General features: G+C 42.5%; 1 protein-coding gene across 2 annotated transcripts in view; it reads right to left on the minus strand.

Moving 5' to 3' along the window:
* ZFYVE1 (zinc finger, FYVE domain containing 1) overlaps window positions 1-25,128 on the minus strand; it is a 25,235-nt gene extending 107 nt beyond the window's left edge. Inside the window, exons 1-11 of one of the 2 annotated variants that reach the window (XM_010287189.1) lie at window positions 24,617-25,128; window positions 9,883-10,387; window positions 7,668-7,882; window positions 5,268-5,374; window positions 4,210-4,318; window positions 3,528-3,625; window positions 3,305-3,380; window positions 2,755-2,925; window positions 1,829-2,009; window positions 1,199-1,312; window positions 1-147 (exon numbers count right to left, since the gene is read on the minus strand). The exon at window positions 1-147 is cut by the window's left edge and continues 107 nt beyond it. In XM_010287189.1, the coding sequence (XP_010285491.1) occupies window positions 1-147; window positions 1,199-1,312; window positions 1,829-2,009; window positions 2,755-2,925; window positions 3,305-3,380; window positions 3,528-3,625; window positions 4,210-4,318; window positions 5,268-5,374; window positions 7,668-7,882; window positions 9,883-10,387; window positions 24,617-25,114 (2,221 nt within the window). In that variant the 5' untranslated portion in view covers window positions 25,115-25,128. Of the gene's footprint in view, window positions 148-1,198; window positions 1,313-1,828; window positions 2,010-2,754; window positions 2,926-3,304; window positions 3,423-3,527; window positions 3,626-4,209; window positions 4,319-5,267; window positions 5,375-7,667; window positions 7,883-9,882; window positions 10,388-24,616 lie in introns of both variants that reach the window. The other variant, XM_010287188.1, reaches the window with a different exon arrangement.
* Between the last annotated feature and the right edge of the window lie 692 nt (window positions 25,129-25,820).

Here is a 25,820-nt window from a genome sequence, read left to right on the forward strand (position 1 = left end):
GTGAGCATTCGTCACAGAATCCCTGGCCACAGGCCCGACAGTGGTGTTTGGAGAGTTTGATACTGAATTCCTTCCGGCAGTTGTGGCAGTGCAGGATTTCATGGTCTGGTACCCAGTATGCAGGTCGGGCAGCATCTTTCACCAGACCTATGGAGGAAGTGAGGTGGGGGGATCAGAAAGAGGGAGAAGAAAACAATCTGTGAACATGAACATGTCTAGAACATACTCCAGTGGAAGTACTCACGCACTGCAAGTCATACCACTGCCATTAAGGGGAAGAAGACCTTCTGACAGAATACTTCAGTGCAATGTGTAGCCATTTAGGCCATTCTGCCATTCTCCTACATTCTGCCTCTCTTCAAAGGGATGGATTGTTTCTCCTTAAATGGTGGCATCTTCCCTTACTCAGACACTTCCAAAGGTTGAGACACTTGCTTTTCCCTACCTTCAGTTTCAGCTATGGCCAAAAAACCACAGTCACCAAACCAAACATTCAGAAATGCATGTACTGTCTGAACCGAGAAGGGGATTTAGTCTTCCTTTCATTGAGTTGGATGGCAGGACATGCTGTAGGCAAAGCAGTGGAACAATGATCTGTGCATTGAGTAGGAAGTCAGGTCTAACAACAGAAGATTCAAATGCGAAGTGTTTGCTGACATACCTGAACTGCTACCCAGCACATGAAAAAGCAGCAAGCTTTCACTGTACTTAGCTCACATTACTGATTACTTTTCCATCATTACCAGCCTGAATAGCTTCAGATTCTCAGTCCTCCCTTGCAAGTACTAAGTGCTAGTAGTATCCATGAACACACTTAAAAGGCATTCAGCATCTCTGGAAGAAAACCAAACCTGATAAAATGCTTCCTAATTGACCAGTCTTTAGGGAACTCCAGCTGGCAGGTCACTGCAGTGATACATCAGGGGAGCATAAATTACTCACAGCTTGGTGCACACAGATTTGTACAACAGGAAGAAAAGAGAAGGTAAGAACTGCAAAAATATGTGCTGAAAACCAAGAGGAAACATCAAGCGAGAGAGGTGCAGGGGGCTGTAGAACTCTGAACCAGCAATGGTATCACAGCAGAGGTGCAGCCCATCACACAAACTCTTGAAGTTTAATCAGTTTTGCTCTGTGAAAATAAAAATGCCTCTAGACCAACAACAACAAAAAACCATCAGAAGAGAACAGAACTCACCTAAGGGAATGTCCATGGCTGTCACTACTGCTCCAAGAGTGTTCTGCACAGCTTCCCCCACCTTCCTGGCAATAAGTGTCCCCCCTTCCTCATCTGAAGGCAGCTCAGCCACATCTGCATGACACAAGAGCAAACGGCTCAATACCAAAGTCCAGCACAATTTCTGCCAAGTTTCACTTAATTTACGTTAGCAAAAACCAGCAGCAAACCCAAGAGGCAGCTTGGGGCCTCTCCTCAGCCTTTATCTCCCGCATCCCCAATCTTGGATTGCAGAGTTTCCACTTGCATTTCAGCAGTAATGCACAAAACACATAGTTTGCTGAAACAGCAGCATCCCTGCTCTGATGCTAGCTCCACACCATAGCAGGTGCCGGGAAAACAATGTAAAGATCCAATTAGAAAATAATTTTATCAGGGGGGCCAGATATCTCGTAGCTCCTTGCAAGGGCTGTCTTCCTGCCAAAAGACATTGAGCTCTTGAGCTTCCCTACTAAAACCTCCATGCCAAAGCCCAATTTGAACAACTCTGTCTACACCCAATGGAAGTGGTTGTGATCCAGAAGCCAGGGACAAAGACTTCGCACTAACTATTTCCCAGGGATAATTCTGTCACAATCAACTCAAAATTACCTAACTGGATGCCCCTGTTTTCATAGCAGTTGTCACACACACGCACTGGTGCTGGTCCCCAGCCTCGCTCAGGCACTGGACGGGTCTTGGAAGAACAGCCATCACAAAAGCCCTCTCCACAGGCCCGGCAGTGATGTTTAGTGTCGTTATCTTTAAAAGGTGTGTTGCACTTATTACAACTCTAATCAGAACAACATAGAAAGAAAAACTGTTAGCTTAATCTTTCTTAATAGATAAATAGAGAGCTGAATCCCAGGATGGCAAGACTCAGACTGAAATTGTGAAAAATATAGTTACATCCAAGACTTGGGTGGCACCAGCCCCATAACTTTACCCTAGGGAACTGATTCAGACCGGTAGATGAACAGTGGTTAGGCCAACTGATTGCTATGATCCCTTCATTCACAATCACAAGTCAATACAGCCACGTCAAGCAGGGCTGAATGGTGGGTATTTGATCTTTGTTGGGATAAGAATTCAGAAGGCAGTTTTCACTGAAGTAGTATCTGATTCCTGCAAGACACAGGGAATCCTTTTCTAGTTGAATTGCTGGGGCCAGCGCTTTGCATCTGGTATGAAAACACAGTTTAATCTCTGCACCTATAAAAATAGTACTATCAACTGCAGTAGCCAGATTTAAGATGTTGATTCTTTGCTTTGAAGAGCAAGTTCATGCAAGCCAGGATTTTCTGTGATACTGCTGGGAGAGGAGGTCACAAAAAGTAGGGAGGAAACAGTCTCTTTAGCAGGACTGGGCAGTCTCTGTTCATACTTTCTCTGGCTAAGTCAAGAATGTGAAGAGCTGAAAGGGCTTGCTGCAATAAAACAAGAAGCATTTGGAATCTGCAAAATATGGTATTACCTAAAGGGTGAGGAAAAGGGGTTTTAGCTATGCAAAGCTTTTCTCTACAGCAGCTGTTATTTACCAGGATCTGAGAGTTGGGTCTCCAGTAAGCTGGGGCAATCTGGTCTGTCAACCAGGAGGTCACAGCTTTTGTGGGTCCCAGGCTAAGTTCAGATACTGATTGTGCCATGAAATTCATCCCATCCAACAAACGCTGGGCTGCATTGTTGTTGTCTTTCAGAAATCCATCAGTCTGGAATGAAATGGATATTCGTTTGACAATAAAAACATGGAAGCCTCCATTTTTTTAGAAGCAGATGGCTCTGCGACCCACTGCTCCTGTTAAACTGGAGGGCAAGCATAAGAAAAAATTCACCAGCCCTGCTTTGAAACACAGAGGTAGGTTTTAATGGTGTATCATTCACACAAAGTGTTCATAAACTGACAACTTAGCCATTTCAAGATAGCCAGAAGATGACTGAAGGTCTTTGCAAAGGTTCTTTTAAACAGCAGAGATAGGGACCAGCTCCAATGAAAGCCAATCCATTTTCTCCATCAACGTCCAGAACCACCAACATAAATATGCGTGTGGCTACACACATATACAAAGACTATCCGGCAACCAGACTTACCCCTGGCCAGACATGCTCAATTTCTGTCCTCACTACAGTGTTCACAGGATCTTGGTTGCCAAACCAGTACTGTCGGCTGCGGTACACCACCCCACAGTTGGGGCACTCAATCACATATCTGCAGAAGAGGAAGACAGGTTATGTCAGTGAGATACTGGAAGTCCAGAGCACAAGGCACTGTAAAGGCAACAGAGAACAGAGAGTTCTTAGCTACAGTACTCACCCTGACCAGGCATACTTGGCAAGGCCCAGCCAAGGGGAGTCAGTGGAAGCAGAGGTTTTTGGCACTACACTGACCTCCATCCCTCGTTCGTAACAGGCCTATAACACAAAGGCTCAATTAAAACTGCATTCTTAAGAATACCAGACTCCAGGTCTCACGGCTGTTTGGCCACATAAAGTCTATAATTGGCATACAGTGGTCTCCACAGCAAAGGAGAGCACTCATCAAAACTAATTTAAAAACAAAACAAAACCAAACCCACCGTCAATAATGACATCAGGGAAATATTTCTACACATAATAAAAACCATGATGGTAGCTGAAAATTTTACTGTCTCCTGCACACATCCTTCAGAAAAATTGGCTAATACCAAGAAATGGGCATAAGCAAATAAGAAGAGTAATCACATCAAGTGTGTAGAAGGTCAACATCACCCAGATTGAGAGCAGCTGGGTTCACAATTTAGCTAGCAAATGACACATAGCACACAGAGGTGGTGATCTCTCTGAGCAAACATACAAGTTCAAGGTCTTGATGTGACAATTTTTCTTGTCAGGGCCATAAGCACCTCTCCTGATTGAAAAAATGCAAGAAAACAGGCACATGCCCATGATATTGCTTGTTTATTGGGCCATCCTTTCCTTCTCCATTCTCCAGACCTTGTCCTTGTGTCACAACTCACCTTGCAAGTGTAGACTCTGTTATCATACTGGTGAGAATATCTGCATCGACTTTTAGATTCATGAGGGACTCCTTCCTTTGCATGGTTCATGCTCTTTTTACAGCCACACCTGAGTATGCAAAAGCAAACCATGAACTGATGCTGTTACATATGGGACAGATGTCACCAGGAGTTCCTTTACGTTACTATCTTGCATTTGTGTAGGTGTTCTCACCCCAAACCATTTTCACAACTGTACATACAGCAATGACATCATCTATCACCAAAAGGTGATAGATCACCACCTTCTTCAGAAGGAGCTGTAGCAACTGTTTCACAGTACAAAGCAGTACCACACAACAGTTCAGTGCAGGAAGTGATCGCTGTAGCCAATTTAAATCTCACAGAGAATTTTAGGAAGGACTAACCAAGTCTGGGAATTGACCAGCACAGAGTTAACACGGCAGCCTTTGCAAGGAGCTGCTAGAAATTCTCTAACGACCAGAAAAGAGCAGGAACGTAGCACTATATCATGTTTGAGAGAAAAATAACATCACACTGCTATGGCGCCTCACAGACTCGGAGCACTGACTGCCGTCTCCTGCCCGTCAGGCTCAATATCTGGGCTCTTCCCAGAGAGCTACGAGCCAAGCTCTAATCAAACCTAGGGCTCCACTTAGATCTAGTCACTGAACACAGCCCAGGCCCATGATGATGTGTGCTTTAGGATTGTTTATACCATTTAGGTAATAAAAATGGCAGGAAAAATAATCACAGGAAATTTGAGGGTATTTCTTTAGACACTCCTTTCTTCCTGCCCTGTGTGCACTGGGGAAAAGATATGGGCAGAATAGGTTTGTAGCAAGACACAAAAATAGAGTAGGCAAAGACCATGCATCCAGCTGGGATGCAGCAATAACAACCGTCCAATTCACATAAGAGTTGAATTTCAAGCAAGTTCTGCCTAGAAGTATTAGTTGGTGATAGATGATGTCAGATGTCAAGATGCCACAGAAACTTTACATTCTATGGCTGCACTACCTCCTAGAAGGATGAAGGTGCATTTCTCATCTACTCACCCACAGCTGAGGCACACAGATGAGCATGTGAAATATTCATCTGGAAAGAATGAGCTGTGAGCCATCTGGTCATCGGGGATCTCCCCACTGAACCGGTCACTTAGAGCCTGTCAAACAGAGAAGAATGAACTACTAAAGGACTGAGAGCAATGCAGACATTTTATGAAATCTTTTGTAAGCAAAAGCATAGGTTTCTCTACTGAAGAGAGAAGCAGAGAGAGAGTACACAGCTAACAAATAATGTCTTACTAACTCGGAAACCAAGACAAGGATTAGAAACCAAGCAAGAAGACAATCTTGCACTTATATGGAAGTGACCTGAATGCTTGTAAGATACTTACTCCTCTCCTCTCCTCCTGTCCCTGCTTTCAATTTTATAGCAGAAATGGGTGATAGAAGATTGCATCCAACTCTGTGCATACAACCCATGCCCAAAATAACAGGATGCTTGCTAAAAGGGCTTTGCATTCTGGAAACCTCCAAAAGGAAACTCAGAGCCATTGCTCACAGTACACGAGGACACATTCTTTGCCCCTCAGTTCAGAAAATGCTGCCCTGAGCTCTCCTCTGGCCCCCTGAACAATTGCTCTTCTCTGGTGAAACTGCAAGACTGAGAGAAAAGGATTTATTCCCTTTCCTGGAAGCATCTGTTCTCAGATTGAAGTCAGTCCTTAGCCTTGGCACATGTAACTTACTCAGGTTTTTTGGATGTTATGTATAAAAATAAAAAAGCACTGGAACAAAGCAGATGGTTAGGGTTTTTCTTGATGGAGATCTTTGAAGGCATAAGGTCTAACCAAAACTCTTTCTACAGCTGAGGTGACTATAGCGGCTGCCTGCCTTTCTCTTCCTCGCATTCTTTCAAGCTTGACTGATACTGGCCAAAGGATTCAAAAGTTAAAGGAGATGAACATAGATCTCTAGCAATCCTTGTGTCCTCAGGAAGTGAAGCAAAAACATCAATTTGTAGTCAGTAGCGATCTGAACACGACAACCACTTTACTGGACATGAATTTAAATATACTAGCAGCTATATCTGAAACTGCATTACTTGATTACTGCAATAAAGTCCTAGAATTTAAACTGGAATTAACCACTCCAACTGCTTTCCTCTTGCTGCCTGTCTGCTCCCTAATGCGAGGAACTGTGTACATATTACCCTAACACTTCCTTCTGTGCTTCAGCTACCCCAAATACAGAGTGGCTGGAATTATCTGTTCCAACAGCTGTGACTAACATCAGAAAAGACTGCCAATGCTACCTTCTACCGCAGATATGCCCCAGCTCTGCCTGTCCCCCCGATGACAGCTGTGCTCTTCGGGCCAATGAAAATATGATGCTAATCAGGCAGTGGTAGAAATGTGTGTAAACTTGTAGGACAGGCTGCAAATTTGAAGACCTGAAAATCCCTCTGACATCCTAGCAAGGTGAACCTTCTAAGAAAACCACCAGCTGCTCTCTCCAATTCCTTTTCATCAGCCTTCTGATCTAACGCTGCACCTCTGAAATGATACATCATTTGGCTTGATCCCGTCTTGCTTCCTAGCTACCAATACATCCCATCTTCCTTTTTGCCTCCTAGCCCTTGGGTTACACTACACTCAGTGCTAGGTTTTACCAACCCTTCAAGTCTCTTGCTTTTCCTCCCCTTGTGCTCCCTAACTCCTTCTGGGCCTCTTCTTGGTAAATCATAAAATCATAGAATAGTTTAGGTTGTAAGAGACCTTTGAAGGTCATCTAGTCCAACACCCCTGCAGTGAGCAGGGACATCTTCAACTCCTCAGGTTGATCAGAGCCCCGTCCAACCTGACCTGCAATGCTTCCAGGGATGGGGCATCTACCACCTCTCTGGGCAACCTGTGCCAGGGTTTCACCACTCACATGGTGGTGAAAAATATCTTCCTTAGATCTAGTCAAAATCTACCCTCTTTTAGTAGACCAAGTGCAAGACCCTGCACTTGGCCTTGTTGAACCCCATGAGGTTCACTCAGGCCCATTCCTCAAGCTTGTCCAGGTCCCTCTGGATGGGGGAACATAGGGGATGGCAAGTCTCACACCCTTAACCACACTTGCCATCATTATGAGCTTGTCACTCATAACACCAGTTATTTTTTTTCTTCCCTGGTCAGTTTCTTCCTGGCTCATTTTTTTATTTTGCTCTTCAACTTGACCTTTCAGAGTCTTTGCTAAGGTGTTTTCTTGTTCTAATGTAAAAAAAACCCTACCCAGCCTACCTGGATGTTACACAAAAATCAGCATCTTCGTGGAAGACTTGCTTTATCTCTAGGTATCTGCAAGTCTGCCTCACTAGTTCACGTGCTCTACCTTTATTAGTTGCAACTGACAGTTACTAGCAACAGCAATACAAATAAAGATTGTGACAAACTCATCTCCACTTACTTTTAGTGCTTTGTAGATAACCCCAGGCTGTCTAGGTGACCGAGTGGTATTGTTCTCCAGCTGCTGCTCCACAGCTCGCCTAAGTCCAGAGAAATCTGTTGGAGGATTGTATGTCCTTGTTCCCTTGTAGTGGATTGAGCTGAAAGCCTCAGGAAAACAGCTTAGCTTCCGAAACCGATCCTGAATGAGCTTCTCAGGAACCTCAGAAGGATGATCTACATATAAGAGTATCAGCAAGTATATAAAGGACAGATTGTTTAAAATAATATTTAAATTGCACAGTGCTTTGCAACTATGCAACACAGTACTAGTTTTCCTAATTAAACCTTCTAATACATCTGGAATGCAGGTGTTATATTTTACAAGAAGGAAAAGAAACAAACTGTTTACAAAAGCAGTCACTGTTGATACACAGCTTTAGATTCTAAGACCAAGTTCCATGGGTAAAACCAGAAACATCTAGGTTTGGAAACACAGATATCAACAATAAGCAGTAATTTATGACATAATATAAGGAAACTCCATGTCAGAACACTTGTTAGCTCTTCTCACCAGACCATAACTGGTATAGCTAGTCCTAACACCTGATAAGTGGAGGACATGAACCTTACAGGGGCTGCTTATTCTCTATGCCAACCCTGTAGCAAGGAAGACCAAGTCTCTATCAATCCTTTGCACATGGTGAAGCACTTCAGAACTGGCCCCATCAGGTTAGACTCCACAGAGCCGACCACATTCTTCTGCCCGCTTCCAGGTACCTGCCGTACATTTCAGAACAAGGCAGGCCCCTTCTTCCCTGCCCTAGGACTACATAAACACACTTATCTCAATTACCCATCGAGACAGATGGTTGCAGCTTGCTGCAAATCCACATGCCACGGGGTTTCTTTCCTATTCCTACCATGATCAGAAGTGATCATAAAAATATAATTTTTTTACTAGCCTGACTTTGCACACAGGTGCGACTATCATTATGGGTCACTAAATCTGACCTGCTGAAACAGCAAATTTCAACAGCTATATGAAACTCTGCATTGCTGATCAGCAAATTGGTATGTGAGAAAAGGAACTGCTTTGGCAGGTAAGGTAAAAGTAATTAAGAGGGCACTCTAATAATAACAACCAGAAAAAATGCCAACTTCTTCTATTAGCTCAAGCAAGACCTTACTGGTTAGAAAAGCCAGAGTGAGAATGTGGGCCAGCAGAGAGCTGCTTTGGTATTACACAGCAGAAGACTCCCAGATGTTCACAGACAGCAGGACTGAGCCTCAGCTGCTGCAGGCCAACTCATTAGAGCTCTTGCTCATCAAAGCATCAGAAATGGACAGAATGAAGAAAGGTTTCATCATGCCTTTTGAAACGTGTAAAAAATGGGGCCAGGAGAACGAATTTACAAACGTGTGTAATCAAAATCAAAATATGCTGCAACTTCCACAGAACAGTGCATTTCACTCAAACATGCAAATAAAATACGCTATTTAAATATGCATAATCCAATATGACACGAGCCAAGTTACAAGTACTGGTGAAGAACACTGAAAGTGATGGGAATAATAGCGTGCCAGGCCTGCTGCTTTGGTCATATCAGATACTTGCACAGAGAAAAGCGGTGTCAAACCATCAGCTCTGTGCCACCACAACCTCAGTCCCAACCTCAGAATGACATTAGTCCACAGAATTTAAAAACGTAGAATGAGGGTACTGTGAGTATCGAAGTTCATCAATTTCATTATTCTTTTTATTTTAGGTATTTTTATTTTAGGTATTTTTATTTTAGGTATTTTTATTTTAGGTATTTTTATTTTAGGTATTTTTATTTTAGGTATTTTTATTTTAGGGTTTTTTTGCAACAGGATCCTCCATATCCCTGCCAAAATCCCAGGGTGTCTCAGTCTTCACCTTCACCTGCCACATCACCCATACTCATGATCTTGTATGATGACCCCTCCTACAGTTAGCAGAACTCTCATCATGACTAGTCAGTGCCGTTGTCCAGCTGGCTAAGAAGATAATTCTAGCTCATCTGGGGTAGTCAGATCACCATCGGGAATGCTCTGCTATTTCCATAGCCTGGCTCCCAGTCTGGAACAAGTGAGAGCAAAACCCAAGCCACATCTTTTACATAGTAGTAGAGAACACTGAATATTCAACGCAACCTGACAATTTACAGATAGTGCTTAGCACGTCGTAATCCAGTTTCTTACTGCCTACTCACCAGAGCCCAGTAGCTTGGTATACACAGTCTCGTGAAAGATGATGACACCTGGACCCAAAGTTGACAGAGGAACATCTAGGCCACAGCGGGCTGTGGTAGCTTTTAGCTCCTTGGTGAAATGTTTTAAATAAGCCTCCGAGGCATCACCAAGGAATTTGAAGAGATCATTGTGGAGCCTGTCAGCACGAGTACGGTAGATGACAAGGTCAGAGATGGCCAGGACCTTCAGCAGCAGCCGTGTTCTCTGGCTCAGGTTCACAGTGGCCCCCAGGAGACCCTCTGTGTCAATTACCACCACTTTGCGGACAGGGTCATAGGCTGCCCAGACTCCAACTGTGCAAGACTCTTGGGCTGGAGACGTCTTGAAGACTTCCCGGCCATAGAAGAAAGTGTGGTTAAGGGTGTGAGACTTGCCATCCCCCGTGTTCCCAAAGATGGACACTACCTTTAGATGCTGGTCAGGACTGCAGTCCAGTTTCTTAATAAAGTCTTCTTCATTCCTTACCTTCCAAAAGAAAAAAAAAAAAGAAAAAGAAAAAGAAAAATATTATATCTATGCAATTGGAGTAGACAACACTGAAAACACATCTGGTTTCAGGATTCATAAGATTAACAAGAGTCATTACTTCCTGTTCAGATTTCATTACAAGTTTCTGAAGCACCAAGTCCAAAGCAAAATATTAGAAAGCAGCTTTGTAACACACACACATCAGTGGGATTTTGGCTGTTCCATCATGTAGTTCTTTTAGAAGTGATGCTCCATTGTGATTACATGTCTAGTAATCTTGTACCTTACCCCATTCCCTGAGGCAGTCCTTTCAGAGAAAGGAGCACATCTCTACTTCCAAAGTCTGCCAGAACAGCTTCTTGGAGCACGACAGGCACTCTCAGTAGCACTGGTCTCCTGGCAAGCATCCAAATTCAGGTCCAAAACAGGGGAGTGCTTTTGTCAGTTTAACTTGCCTCATCCACAGTGGCTAAGCACCTGTTTAGGGAGAACAGAGCTCCCCTGTGCAGCTGTGCTGCACCTATCCACAGCTGGGGGCTCTCAGACACAGCCTGTCCTCCTCCCACTGCTCTCCAGCTGACAGATCTTTCAGCTGGAAGGAGGGGCAGAGAAGAAGAAAGCAAAGTGGTGCACTGGAGTCAGATGGTCAAAGCAGGTCAAACGGGCTGTTACAGAAGTGCCACAACTACCTCAATGAATCATTTCATAATTTACTGCGTTGCGCTTTCATTAAAAAAACAACAACAACAACAAAACAACACACACACACAAACACAAAACCAAAAGAGAGTAGACAGCCTTCAGCAGGTAACTTCTCTTTGGCTTCACATACATTAAAAGACAACCGTCATGCTCTTTAAGTTAGAGAATAAGGCATTTTCTGTTCAAACACTAGAGCAACAAGGAACAGATAAACAAGCAATGAAACAGCTTAGGGCTCTGTACAAGAACCTGCCTTGTTTTCATCGCAGAATATGGCCTTGGCTTTCAAAGGTTTCATGTTTCTGGCTATGGTTGTTTATCACTTGCTTTTTCTTCTTCCAACAGGTTTTACCCACATATTACGTGACAGGGACAAAAGTGACAGAGGCACTTTTTGAGAAGGATTAAATTCACCTCCTCCATCACGATTCCCTCCTCAAGGAATCCCCGTCAGCTGAAAGGAGCAGGGCTTCCCTCCCCTCTTGCTTGCCTTTCAACTTCTGGAAGCTCCTTAGCTATTTCCCCCCACAATTACAGTTGGAAGGTCTCATGACAGGCAATCCACAGAGGCCATGAGGTAATAAATGGTTTCTGTGAACAAGTTTATTCTTAGATGAGCAAATTAGTTTAAGGCTCAGACAACCCCATTTGCTCTGGTCAAATCTATCAGCAGCATCCAGACTTTGAAGGAAAACAAAAAACAGCGAGTGTGCCAAAAAATTAAAATATAACCAGTGCACCAGATTGAGGTTGGGAACAGCATTCAGAAAGAGAAACTGTAGATTGAGGGGCTGCAGTAGCTTCTCAGAGACTCAAAACATTCAAGGCAGCCTCACAGTGTGGAAGAAAACAGGAAACAGAGAAATCAAAATGCTCTCAACAGAATCTTTTCTGGTGTCAGTAGGAGACCATCAAGACACACTCAAGTTACATGTGCACAAGGGAGGTTCTGCTTTTTTGGTAGTTGTGTTTATTAGCTTGTCATCAGGAAGGTAGTTTAGATGAGAGATGCAGTTTCTCTTAGTGTCTCTGGAGATGTTTCTGTGAATGAAAGGAAGTTCTTGATTCATGGAATAGCTCCTAAAAACATTCACAGATTTGATTATATAATAATGTTATTATGTGTATGTAAGCAAAAAAGAATATGATAATTTCTTCTCCAGATTGTTTTGATTTTAACTCTGGCCTTCCAAACTTTTTACCATAATGGTGGCAGACCTCTTTTTGCTGAAGCCAGTGCCTGACCAGACCCGATCGTTCTGTTTGTGGACTCCCTGGACAGCACAAAGAAATATCGGTCTTCAAACAGCTGCTTAAGTATTGGCAGGACAACTAATAACTAAGGTCTTTTCAAGCAGCATTGGTTATTATTCTGGTATCAGTTTGGGAGAGTATGTGGAAGGGGATGAGTCAGTAATGTCAGAAGACATGAAGGACAATAGGGACCACAGGGATAAGGGTATTATAATGCATCTGCAATGCATTCCCACCAGTAAGAAACAGGAGTCAACTCACACAAACTCCGCTGCAGCTGAAATTGTCCCAAGCTGAACTAATGCAAATGTCCACACCACCAGCCTTCTTTCGCATTCAATGTACTTTAACAACTGTTGATGCCAGGGCAACTTATTGTGGGAAGAAGAGCTGGATTGCTGAGCCAGACAGAAGAAGAGTTGGTTCTACATCAATAATCAGATCACTCCAGCAGAAAAGTTACTCTAAATATCAAATCAAGACACCCAAAACACTGAGCTCTTATCCCCCTTCTAAGGCTCTAGGCTTTTTCAGACTTCCTTGCAGGACAGAACTCAGGAGTGTTTCAGACAAGCAAGTCACCCAGGAAAACAAGAATGTACCGAAGTCCAGCTAGTCCAACGTTGTGTCTCACAGGACTTGGTAATGGGTGAGAAAGAACTTAAGACATGAAAAGAGTAAATGTTTCCTAGCATGCTTTACTAGCTTTCAGTAGTCAGATGTCAAAGGACTTCCCCAGCAGTGGCTGCATCTAGACACTCGTGTTTGGTAGAGAACCAGTAGACCTACCCCCTTGGAGGTTGTCTAACCTCTTTGTGAACCTAGTCACAGTTTTGGATCCTGCAACATCCTGTTACAATAAATTCCATGCGTGGGTGGGGGAAGGGAGAGAAACAAAACCAAAAAACAAGCCAATACAACCAAAAAAACCACCTTCTTTTTGTTGAATGTGCTTGTATGTCATGGGTGTTCCTTGTTCTTGTGCACTTGTCATCTTTAACCATTGCTGAGCACAGGGATAATACTCTCAAAGAACCATCCACAACAATCCCCTCTCAAGTCCCACATCACATCTCTAAAAAAGTTTGCATGGTGCCACCTTCTGCTGCATCTGCAAAGGACTCATGTTTCCATAGCTGTGTCTGCTCCCACATTGCCTAAGAGTTCCACATCTCTGACATGAACAGCAGAGAATAAATATGAAACCTCTTTAAATTGCAAAGCATTGTCAATTAAGAATGAAAACTTTTTACGTCTAACCTAAGACAAGAGGCATAACCTAAGACAAGAAGCTCTCCAGCCCCTTCTCTATTTTGCCATTTCTAATATCAGAGATTCTTTTCTAGCCTTCTTTTACAGTTTTAACTAAATTTCTGTTAGCAGCTGTCATCCAGCCCCTCATGCAGTCACTCCACCCAATCTGAGCTGAACTAAAAGTGAAGGTCTTCACCAGGAAAAACAGAGAACTTTACAGGTAAAGTCCTCTCTAAGGAAGATACAAAAACTCATACCATGCTGCTGTGGAACACATTTAGATCCGAAGTCTCCTTGTCACCCTTACTTGGAAATGTATTATACCTAACATAACATTCCTAGATCTGAGCCATAATAAAAGTAGAACTGTTTAGGAAAAGACAAGCAAAAAAACCTGCTAAAATTACATTCCTGTCTATTAATTTCTTGGAAACAATATTATTAAAACAATAACATGTTAAAAGCTTAGGAACAAAATCCATAAAATAGAGTGGAGTTTCCAATGACCTGTACTCCTACAACTTCAATTCTGCCTCCAGGCAAAACAAACACATTACAGGAATCAGACATTTTTACCAGAGTTTTTTCCTTTTAAAATTCTTTATGAACCTTTTAGGGCTTGCTAATATTCATGGAAGCAATGCACAAAGCCAGAGCTGTGCCACGACAACACAATAGCTCAAAACAAAAATCAAGAGTGCTTGGCATAGTATTCATCAGAACGCCTTCATTTGCTAGTCTTACACTGTCATTCTGACGTACATTGGTACTTTTATTGTTGCATTTTGAAATCTTACTCTTTGCTTGACCTGATTTTAAGTATTTTTAATAACTAAAATATATTTTCTGCAATAAAGATACCATCATATAAATAATTAAATTTATGAGTCAGACTTGTCTGACAACCAGCACACGACAATATCTTCTGATACACAACCACTAAATTGATAAAGGGGATATAAATTTAACACACATTTAACATCCATTTTCAATGAATGGAAAAATAAGCTACAAGGTTTGTAACAGCACATCCAAATATATACCAGCATAAAATTGCAAACATCTGAAACAAATCAGTCTTCAAGTACAAGTGGTCAAGACCATCAAGGGGAAAAAAATACTATTTCCCTTAAAGCATTACTTAACACTGGCAATACAAGCAATCTGCTCACAGTTCAGAAACATCTTAAAAAGGTAATGCTTATAAGAATTCAAACTAACACCTGAAATCAGAGGGAGAAATGGGAAAGCAAGCTAAAACAAGATCTGCAACCTTTTAAGCAGCCCCAAATTTCTAAAACAGAAAATTGAGACAATTTTAGGTAATTGATCTTAGGGACAGAGTATCATATCAATCATTAAACCAGGAAACGGAACAGATCTGTCAGATTTGCCCACCTCAACACTGACCATTTCTTTATGACATAGCTTCCATATTTTGGCGGTTGTGTTTTAACTCTAAAAAACTGAGTGTGCCTCCAGAGGTAGATCTGCACAAAAGTCTTACAGGTGCATGCCTAAAGCCCCAGGTCCTACCATTAGGTCATTACATCAGAATTTCAGTGTACATTGAAAACAAACAAGAGAGAAACCTGTAAAGCAGATTTCTTCCTCTAACTACAGCCTATAAAACAAATCTGAGAAGAGTAACTTGCACCACAGTACAGTGCTGGCACCAAAATTCACATCTCTGCAGAGCTCGTCACAACCACTTCTGGAAAGGCAGTGCATGACTGCAAAGAAGTGCAGCTGGCTTACCCCAGCAACACAAGTGCAACAGGCTATTAAAAAGGTAGCTGGAAACTACTTGCTTCTGCCCCAGGAGAAACTTCTGCTGATATTCCCAAATGTTTCTTGCTACCCAAGTGAAAAAAGGATTGGGTAGCTGCCTGTGAGGAAGGGAAACTCTCTGCGATGAAACCCATGACATCAGTAGAGCCGTGAGAAGGGCCCTAGACTATGATAATTCAAACCCTGTTTCTGCTAAGATCATAACTCAGGCTGGAAGGGACCCGAGGAGGTCATTGCTCCCTTACAGCTTTTAGAAGCCTCCAAACAAGAGACAAGATTTTGATCATAAACAGGTACTCAAGCAGCTCTAGTTTCCTCTCTTAGTTTGTCTCCTGTACCTTCTTCTGCATGACTTCCCATGGAAAATGTCATTTGTGTCATTTACTCGAGTCTTCCACATATAACTTAAAATCCATAATCCAATTACATAGACATATTTGACACAGAAATAAGTGCCTCTAAAGCACAAGTTTCCTAAAAGTTTGATGAAAATAAACCCAGAGTAGAAAAGACAGACTGTCATAACCTTGTCTCTTGTTGACTCCACACAGCCACCAAGACACAGTACTAAGCTGAGCAGTCATGCTCATACTTGCTAGCCAGTAAGCATGCTGGCTAGCACATGACAGCGCATATACTGCTTCTTACCCAAGAGACAGAAGATGTGGATAAGCACTGGATAAAGGGAGGCAGACATCTCAGAAATTAGACTTCATTAATTCTACTGCTCAAAGTGTTACCTGCTACTATGTAAACAGTTTATGGTGGCTTGGGAGAGTTTTCCCAAAAGGTCTGTGTCAATGGATTAGTTCATAAAATTGCATGCATCATACCAGTAGTTACAATCTGGTATTCAGGACTAAGTTATTAATCACTGACCCAGCAAACAATATATTCATAATTATTGCCCTCAGTAACGTCCTAAAGTTCAGCCAAGCTGACAGGGGACATCAGCATTTTCAGGATCAGAGTCCTACTGAGCCTCAAGCCCAAACTGAGTGACCTGACCCCAGATACATGAAGGGCAAAACAAAGGAGAGGACAGACACACCTTGAGGATTTAAGGTTAGATCACAACACTCCCCCTCAGCTTCAGCTAGTTTTGATCTAATTCCTCATGCTGGGTTGCAGTTCTGGCTCAACCAAAGGAAAGCATTTGGAGTAGGGGTGTTTTCTAAGCTGAAAACACCCTGTACCTGCTTATTTGCCTTTACCGCAGTACCACCTATGGGTTCTGTTGAGATTTGTTCTATTGGGCTCTGTATACATCCAAGAAAATAGCATCCCTGAACCGATTATCTTTTTCAGACCAAAGTTATCCTGTTCCTTTCCACAGCTCTGGCAAAGGAATCCAGGGACAGTATTTTCAGGGGTTTGCACAGAGCTTAACAAAATGAGTCTCAGCAGGACCTTGAGGGACTGTTACAGGACTCTTTCCTGAAAGACAAAGATATAACAGTTAAATCCTGCTTAGCCACCCTACCCAAAGAGAGGGACCCTGTTTCAAATGTTTTAAGACAGTGGTGGAAAAAACATAAGGGGATGGGAGGTAATCCAATCCAATCTTCTTGCCAAGAGGCAATATTATCTCGTAATAGAAGTATTTCAGTTAAGTTAGCCTTGAAGATGACAGCTGAGTTATATGAAACTTCTGAAAGCAGAAGTAAGACCAGACAGCCCCCTAACCTGTTCACTAGCTGAAAAACTACTTTTGTAAGAACCTGAAACTAACAAAGACTTCAAGGCAAATGCAACTGCCACAGAAATAACACTAATTTAAGAGTGTCATCTAACTCTTAAAGAGAACAGTAAGCAATGAAGCAGAAATCATTATTCTGTATCCTAAGCACCTTTCAAGTTCTCCATGGATGTTAATTTGGCCACACAGCTACCAATTAACACCCCAATGTCACAGCTGTTAACAGCAAAGACCACATCCAGGTGAAGAGACTTGCCCAGAAGACAGCAAGTCAGTGAGCAAGTTCATGCTGTAACTGTTAGTCTTCCTCCATACTAAGGGTAACTAGATTACCTGTGTGGACACTACTTTACACCACTGTCCTTGTTAAGAGGGTCCTTTACAAACTAGGGGGAAAGGCATATAGCAGAGGAAGCACTAGAACATCCCCTTCACCCCACCAACCCTACTTAGTTCAGAAACTGAACTAGTTCGGGAACTCCTCAAATCAGTAAGTAATTCCAGAGTGGCTTCCTGCCAGCCTCTCTCACCTGTGACATGCTCTTCTTTGCTTCCAAACCTGCACTCATTTCAGCATAGAAACAAAAGAGACAGGAAGCAAGCAAGAGATTTTACTTTAATTATGGCCCAGGAGAGCTGCATCATGAAGAAGGGGCGAGAGCAGTTCCAGGGAAAAGCAATATTTGTAAGTGGCTATGTTCAAATTAGCTAGGAGTCAGCCTGAGACTGTTAAAGGAGCTGTGCATTTGTTGAACAGATTGCTCTTCTCCCATTTTCTAAAAATACTCTCCAAAATACTGGTGGTCCAGTGGAACTTAACACTCCTAACCAGCAATTGCCAAGTAGTTTTTCTACTGCTTTATTCCAAGGACAGAAGATCAGTGCACTTTAGTGTAGGAGAGGGAACTGCAAAACTGATAACAGACTGGGACGGGAGGAATACTGAAAAATAGCAAAGTAATAAAAGAAAAATTCATGGACTGTAGGACAGCAAACTCCCAAAAATACTTTGGCAAGAAAACCTCTCTGAAGCACAAAGAAGAGGAAAACTCATCAGTAGTACAGAAACAGTGATGAGGGACAGAAATCACATACCCTGATTTGACAGATGACACTGACCTAAAAAACTCAGATCCTTCTACACTACTTCCTTCTTTACTTCCATGGCAAATACACCAGCTGTGACTCTTCAGGTTACAGGACACAGACTAAGATTCCCAGAAACTTACAGCTGACTGTGCTACCCCAATGCACAAACCAAAAACTTTCACCCAACAGCAAATCAAGCAAGAGTGTCATAGGAACTAGTGCTATTCACTGGGCACATGCTTTTTTACTAGAGGCAAGCAGTAAGACTTAAGAGATTTTGATCTTCTCTTAGAAAACATACATTAGCTTGCATTGACTGACAAAGAATACTTGACTAGAAAAAGCATTCCTAGTGAGTCTCCATTCTCTCATCCCTAGACTTTGGCCAGGCTCAAACCAATAGGTAATAAGGAGAAAAAAAATCACAGTATTTTCATCAGTCAGCTTTCATTGTGGTCAATAGCTCAATGTTCAAATGCAGATTGGTGATGAGCAGTGTCTCTCAGGGGTCCATATTAGGACTCTTTAATATCTTCATCAATGACATAGTGGGATCAAGTGCACCCTCAGCAAGTTTGCAGATGACACCAAGCTCAGTGGTGTGGTTGACACTCTGCCTGAGGGGTGGGATGCCAGCCAGAGAGACCTGGACAAGCTCAAGAAGTGAGCCAGTGTGAACCTCACAAGATTCAACAAGACCAAGTGCAGGGTCCTCCACATGGGTCAGGGCAAGCCCTTGTGTCAGTACAGGCTGGGGGATGAAGGGATTGAGAGCAGCCCTGCCAAGAACAACTTGGGGGTACTGGTAGATGAAAAGCTGGACATGAGCCAGCAATGTGCACTCGCAGCCCAGAAAGCCAACCACATCCTCAGCTGCATCCAAAGAAGCATGGCCAGCAGGTTGAGGGAGGTAATTCTGCCCCTCTACTCTGCTCTGGTGGGACCCCACCTGGAGTCCTGCGTCCAGCTCTGGAGCCCTCAGCACAGGAAAGACATGGACCTGTTGGAGCGGGTCCAGAGGAGGGCCACAAAAATGATCAGAGGGATGGAGCACCTCTCCTAGGAGGACAAGCTGAGAGAGTTGGGGTTGTTCAGCCTGGAGAAGGGAAGGCTCCAGGGAGACCTTATTGCAGCCTTCCAGTACTTAAGGGGGGCTTCTAAGAAAGATGGGGACAGACTTTTTAGCAGGGCCTCTTACAATAGGACAAGGGGTAATGGTTGTAAACTAAAAAAAGTACAGGTTTAGACTAGATAGAAGGAAAAAATTTTCACCATGTGAGTGGTAAAACCCTGGCACAGGTTGCTCAAAGAGGTGGAAGATGCCCCATTCCTGGAAACATTGCAGGTCAGGTTGGACGGGGCTCTGATCAACCTGATCTAGTTGAAGATGTACCTGCTCATTGCAGGGGGGCTGGACTAGATGTCCTTTAAAGGTCCAACCTTCCAACCCAAACTGTTCTATGATCAGGTTTACGGTGGGAGTGAGAAAAGCAGAACAGCTAGCACCCCTAAAGAGTTATCACTCTGTATCTGTAATTTTTTCACAAGGGAAGACAGAGGAGGACACATGGACTGTTAATGCTGTTGGAGGCTTGTTATTTAATGATTGTATAAAATGGTCTGCATTTAAATAAGGGCTACAGGTCATTCTATGTCATCTAAATTGACTGCAAACCATTACATAGATCCTGCTCAGTTTTTGCTGAGGGAAAGAATAGGTGTCTAACTGTGCTAGCAGGAATAAAAACTCCAGGAATGGGGCTATTGGGCTGGATTTAGGAAATTGAGATGTTTATTGGCAAAACAAAAAGACCCTGCTAACTGAAGAAAGAGAGCTCGTAGCCAGTATCTCAGGTGAGACCCAGTAATTAATGTATATGTTCCTTTCTACCATATAAAAATTACACTGCTAGGGATATTTTTTTTGTGACTTGCTAGAGGAGTAACATTCTTTTCTTCTTGTCTCCTTAATAAGACAGGGTACAAAGTCAGTACCTTTTCTTTTTCTTTGCAGCAGAGAGATTAGGTAATTTCTTGCAAGCACGCTGGTTTCTGTTCAAAGATCAGTGAACCCTAAGGCAGACTAATAACAATCAAGCATATCCCCTATCTTCTGGGGTCAATGAAAGACTTTCTTTACTTCTATAAAGTATATGTGCTGAGTCTTTCGTTAGGGCTTTGGACAAAGTGTTATCATAGAAGCCACTAGTGACACTACAACCAAGTTCTGATCCTGTGGTAAAGAACTCTCAACATCTGTTCCCCGAGATAAAAATATCAAATTGTTGTTATGCATTGCTAAGCATTTTTTCTCCCCTATCTCAGAAGTAGTAGTAAATAGAGTTCACTGTACAACTGATACATAACTCTCTGCTTTATGCTAAAGACCTCGATTGCAAAGGTGTTATATAAAGACAAAGCAAAAATGGATATGGTTCCAGAAACTGCATAAACGTAAGTACAAGAAACAAAGACAGATAGAGATGAGTGGAAAAGTTCAAGAGACAGTGTCAGGACTCAAAACAAATAACCTAAACAGAATCATGGTTTTATTATTTTATTTTGCTGTGGTTTTCATAATAAATCCACAAGTATAGGGGAGTTTTAAAAAAAGATCCATTAATTGATTCTGTAAGTTCTTAAGGGAAGTGCCTCCTGTGTGCAAGGGGCAGCACTAGTGACAGCATCCTGATGCTTGTTTGAAAATTCAGCAAGTTAGAGATAAGAAAGGAAAACTGACATCTTGACTGAGCAGATCAGGATATTCATTGGGGGATTTACACACATAAAAAAAGAGAGCACACAGTTTGAGGATAACATGGCGAAAAGGAGATGGAAGATGTAACAAGAGCAGTGACAAGACCAAAGCAATTGACTGAAGAAGTAATCCCCACAATATCATTCTGAGTAGAGATGAGCAAGGAAGACAGACCCCTTCAGAGCCAGTTAACAAACAGATGCTGCAGTTATCAAGGACAATTTGATTGAAGTCTCAGCTTTAGAGATGCAATAGATAAGGCCAAAAGTTTAATACTGTGTAAAGAGAAACAGCATAATACAGTCTGAGAAAAAGGACCTAGAATGAGGTCTAAACTGTAGATGCTGCCAATTTATAAAATCTGGACAAGATTTGTTTTCCGATAGAAGTAGTCAGTAAGGTCTCATGAGGGGTGGTAGGTCCTGGAAGAAGGAATGGAAAATTTGTGGTCGAAGTCAAGATGGCTGGGGACTAACTCACAAGAGTCGCAAAGCATCATGCTGTGTGGTGTGCAAGACAGGTGGGGTTTGGACTCCATGAGGAACAATCCCTCTCTGCTTCTTCCACAAACTCACAGTGCAAGCTTGGATTTAACCTTTAATGACATTTTCTTAACATGAGATAACCAATCTCCTTTTGAGGTGCTCAGATATAGTGCTGTTATGATGAACATCACAAAGCATTTGCATTTCACAGATAGGAATTTAAGCTACCATCAGTTGTCTACAAACATCTGCTTCACAAGCAGTGGTTTAAATGGGACCTTTCCTAAGTGGATTTGAAACAAGCACAAGAAGTCCTCAGCTTTCTGAGCTTATCATTGTATCTGCAAAGTGCAAAAAGCTCCAAACTAGCTTTGAGCAGGCCAGCACATCTGTGCAACATGGCACAGAGACAACTATGCAGATCTCAGAGTCATCATAGCTGTATCAGTGCAGTGCTGAGGCCAAGCTGAGAATCTCCACCTCTCAGCTAAACTTATTTGCTCAGGCACACCTCCTTACTGATTAATCTGCATTGCTTCTGGATCTGGAACTAGCTCAGTCACTGCTTACACACTATAAATGTCCTTCAGAGCTACCACTTGCAAGAAGCCAACAAGAACAATGAGATGAAACCTAACCACTTGAGCTTAACAACTCCAAGTTCCATAGGTAACTAAAAAAGAAATCTCTTTGCCTTGTGTTTCCATCTCATTGAATCACTTTCAAGTTACAGGTTTATAAACATGTATACATCAGTGAGTATCTTGATTCATCATGTTTGCTCAGCAGCATAACTAGTTCTGCCTAATCTTGTAGTACTAGCATTCGACATTGCTATGGCAGAATCTACCACTGATAGGAAATAAGAGAGGAAACTGCCGACTTGCTAACTAATGCAACAGTCTTCAAGCTCCAAAGGCCAGAAAACAGACTGCTAAAGATAGCTGGACTCCATAATTCTGATAAATCCATATCCTGTCTGCTCAACTTAAAAAGCCACATACCCTCAAACCTTGAATCTACACATGTCAAGTTATTACTATTTTGGCATTTTTGGACAAAAAGTTGGTTTAAAGAATATTCTAAGGATTTCTCCCCAGGTAATCAGCAATAATCTTGCTAATGACAAGCACAAAAGACAAGACTGAGGATCACTTTCCTATAGCTAAATTGGCTGTTCAGTACTATCAAAGAGCAGAAGATGTCTTCAGAGCTAGTTAGCCATCTAACAGCCCTCTCTAAATAAAGGTCCTCATGCTCACTAGCAGAAATATCACTGTAATAGCAAACACTCTAAGTTCCAGCCGCCAGAAAAAATTTTAACTGAAAACTCTCAAACTGCTTTGTCACTGGCTGTGAGATGTCACGTAAGTATTCAGCTATGAGGAACAGAAGATCACTCCAGATGGAAGACCTCTGATTCAACATCTTGATAGTGAAGGAAGGTAATTTTTGGAGAGCTTTTTCAACCCTGTTCTGATCAAATTGCTACAATCTGATAAAGAACCATTGCTGTCCCAATAAGGAAGTTGGCTTTATTGCCCATGACATTTAAACAGCAATGCACTTGCTTGCAGGAGGCAGCCAAAAGTCTGCCTCAATAAAGCTTCCAGATTCATGAGTATAAAGATAACTTAAATCGGTAAAACCACACAGCCACAGCTTGTGAGCAGCTTTCCAGGACAAGCCCTGTTGTAAGGCATTTCAGAGCTTGCTCCAGTAGCTGGATGAAGATTATTGAAAAGTCTGCATCTTAAAGTAATCATTGCACCTGCCATGCATTACAAGGAAATGTGAGTGTGATTAGGGGAGGCATAAAAACTTAGGACTGCTACTACACCTGAAACTCAATCACTTCGTTTACAGTCACTGGCATCCTGCATAGCATGTTTTCTACGCAAGTACATTGTAAGGACTGTCATCCTTTCCTCCCTTTCCCCTCCAAAAGCCATGAGAATTTGTCAATCAGTACACCTGAACTGACCAAAATGTGACCCAAGTATCTTGCATCTATTCTATCCTATAGTATAATTACAGTGTGTATATATATACACACTTCTATAGTATAGAATAGATACAAGGTACTTAAGTCACATTTCCTTGCAATGCATGGAAGACACAATGACTGTTACTACGATGAATACAAATAACGACCAACACCATCACAATTCCTTTTACTGTTGGTAGCATGAATACGTTAAATTAGAGCAACTGGATATTGAGTCTTCAGGTGACTACACATTTTCTTTCAGTGTATCCTGAACGGGTTTTAACATCAAGAATGCAAACTGGAAGCCAGAAGACAAAGCTGAATTTTTAGTTGTTTAACTAACCTGCTCTGTGACTTTTACACATTGCTGTTTTTACAGCTGTAAAGTATTTTTACATTGTGAAGTGCTTATGCTCAACAAACATCAAGGGCCAAAAGAAGAGTTCATAAACTCATATACTGAATGCTAGACTTTCTAAAATAATGCCTCCTGAGAAGCTGTCCCTCATCAACTATTATTTCTATCTTTACTACCAGCAGGCCTACCCCAAATTGATGGCCAATTTCCCCCTCTTTCAGCAAAAGGCTGACATGGAATAATATTTGTGACAAGCAATATAGCTTAACCATGGTGTCTCTAGGACTTGGATGGCAGACTTTGGACCCATATTTCTACTTTATCCTATTCCTAAAAATCAGATGAATTTACTAATGCTAAAGGAGGGTAGCAGGGGGCTGTAGTCTTGCATTAGCACTGCCTGGTACAATGCCCACCCCTAGTCATATGGTAGAAGATTGGCTGCCAGCACTGCCATTTGCAGGATATCTACTGCAATACTCTCAGTTCAATTTCGTTCAGGAATGATCAGCATCCTGCACAGACAGCTCTTATCTTGGTTGTGTGTGTCTCAGTACAGAGTCAATTCTTTCACCAGCTTCACTCACCAAGCCTCTTAGAGGAGGGTCTTGCCTCACATAAGGTTTTAATGAACTCGACCTTTTGAGGAACTCGTGAGCAAGGCCACTCCAGGGCACTGTGTCTTCTTGGCCCAAGATACCCACTTAGTGCCACTTAAATGGCTATCCTCATTTTGCTACCGCTGCTGCCAGTTACACTTCATGTATTCATCATGCATCACAGCAGTCTGTTAGACTAAGAAACTAAACGATCTCACCCGTTCAAACAAACCACACCAGTTCTTACCTGAATCTCCTCAGTTTCATCCACCAAGAGGAAACTCACAACTTTCTCTGTCATCTTCCTTCTCTTAGTTTCCTCATCCATCCCCTCCTCCTCCTCCTGCTCTTGGGCTTTGCCAGCATGGTACACAGTGACAGGGTGCTTCCTTCTGTTCCCCCCAGCATGTGTTCTCTTCTGACACTCCACGCAGAGATTGATTTTGCACACCTGGCACCTCACTGCTGCAATCTGCCTCGAGACCGTCATACTGGCGTGCATTATGTTCCCATTGGCACCTTTACAGGAGTCACAGTACGGGACATGGCCAGGTCTTATACGGGTCCGTTCGTGGTTCCGTAACCTTTCCGGCTGATGCAGCTCTTCTTCACAACGCTGGCACTGTAGGCTCCTGCACTCGTCACATTCAAAGATTGCTTCATCTGTCCCACTGCAAACATAGCTTTCCTGGCACAGGAGTGTCGTGTTCTGTCCTTTCTCTGCAGTTTGTGTGTGGGCGCTCATCTTCAGATTTCTTTAAAGCAAAGTTTTTCCCTCTTCTTTCTGTTTTGAACAATGATATATGTAAGAGTCTGTTGCAAATTTAGTGTTTTCTCAGGGGAAAAGAAACACAACAGGAATTCTGTCCGCACTTAATTTTAAATAATTCATAGATGTTTCTGTAAGATTGATACACTGACCTGCCTCCCAGGAAAAGTCTTGTTAAGCACAGATGGTTTCTTTCTCCAAAATAAACTTAAACAATGTTGCTGGTTTCACATATTGTTCTACCCAGATGCTGGTATACATTCTTTTTCTGCTTAGCTGTGTAACATATTTTCAGCAATGAGGAAAAAAACCCAGGCTGGTGTACTTCAGCAGACAGAGCAAGTATTTCCCTGGAGCAAAGCACAGAGGAAGACAGTTGGTGACAGAGAGACAAAAAAGGCATTAGAAACGCACAAGTGCACATACATGTACACACACACACACACAGATGGGACTGTGTCAATACTAGAAAATTCTCTGCTTTCACTCTCCAGCTAAGCTCCTCCTTCAGAGTTCACTGTATTTATTTGCTGGGAATTTCCTGATGTGCTTCGCCAAATAAACAAAAAATCCGCTCTCTTTGTGCGCTCCTTCTAGTAACGCTGGATAACGATCGCTACCGCGGCCGGGCTGACAGAAGACGGATTTTCTCCCTCTCCTACCCCAGCTGCCGAAGCAGGGC

The sequence above is a fragment of the Phaethon lepturus genome, unplaced genomic scaffold, assembly GCF_000687285.1.
Source record: "Phaethon lepturus isolate BGI_N335 unplaced genomic scaffold, ASM68728v1 scaffold3175, whole genome shotgun sequence".
Classification (NCBI taxonomy): Eukaryota; Metazoa; Chordata; class Aves; order Phaethontiformes; family Phaethontidae; genus Phaethon; species Phaethon lepturus.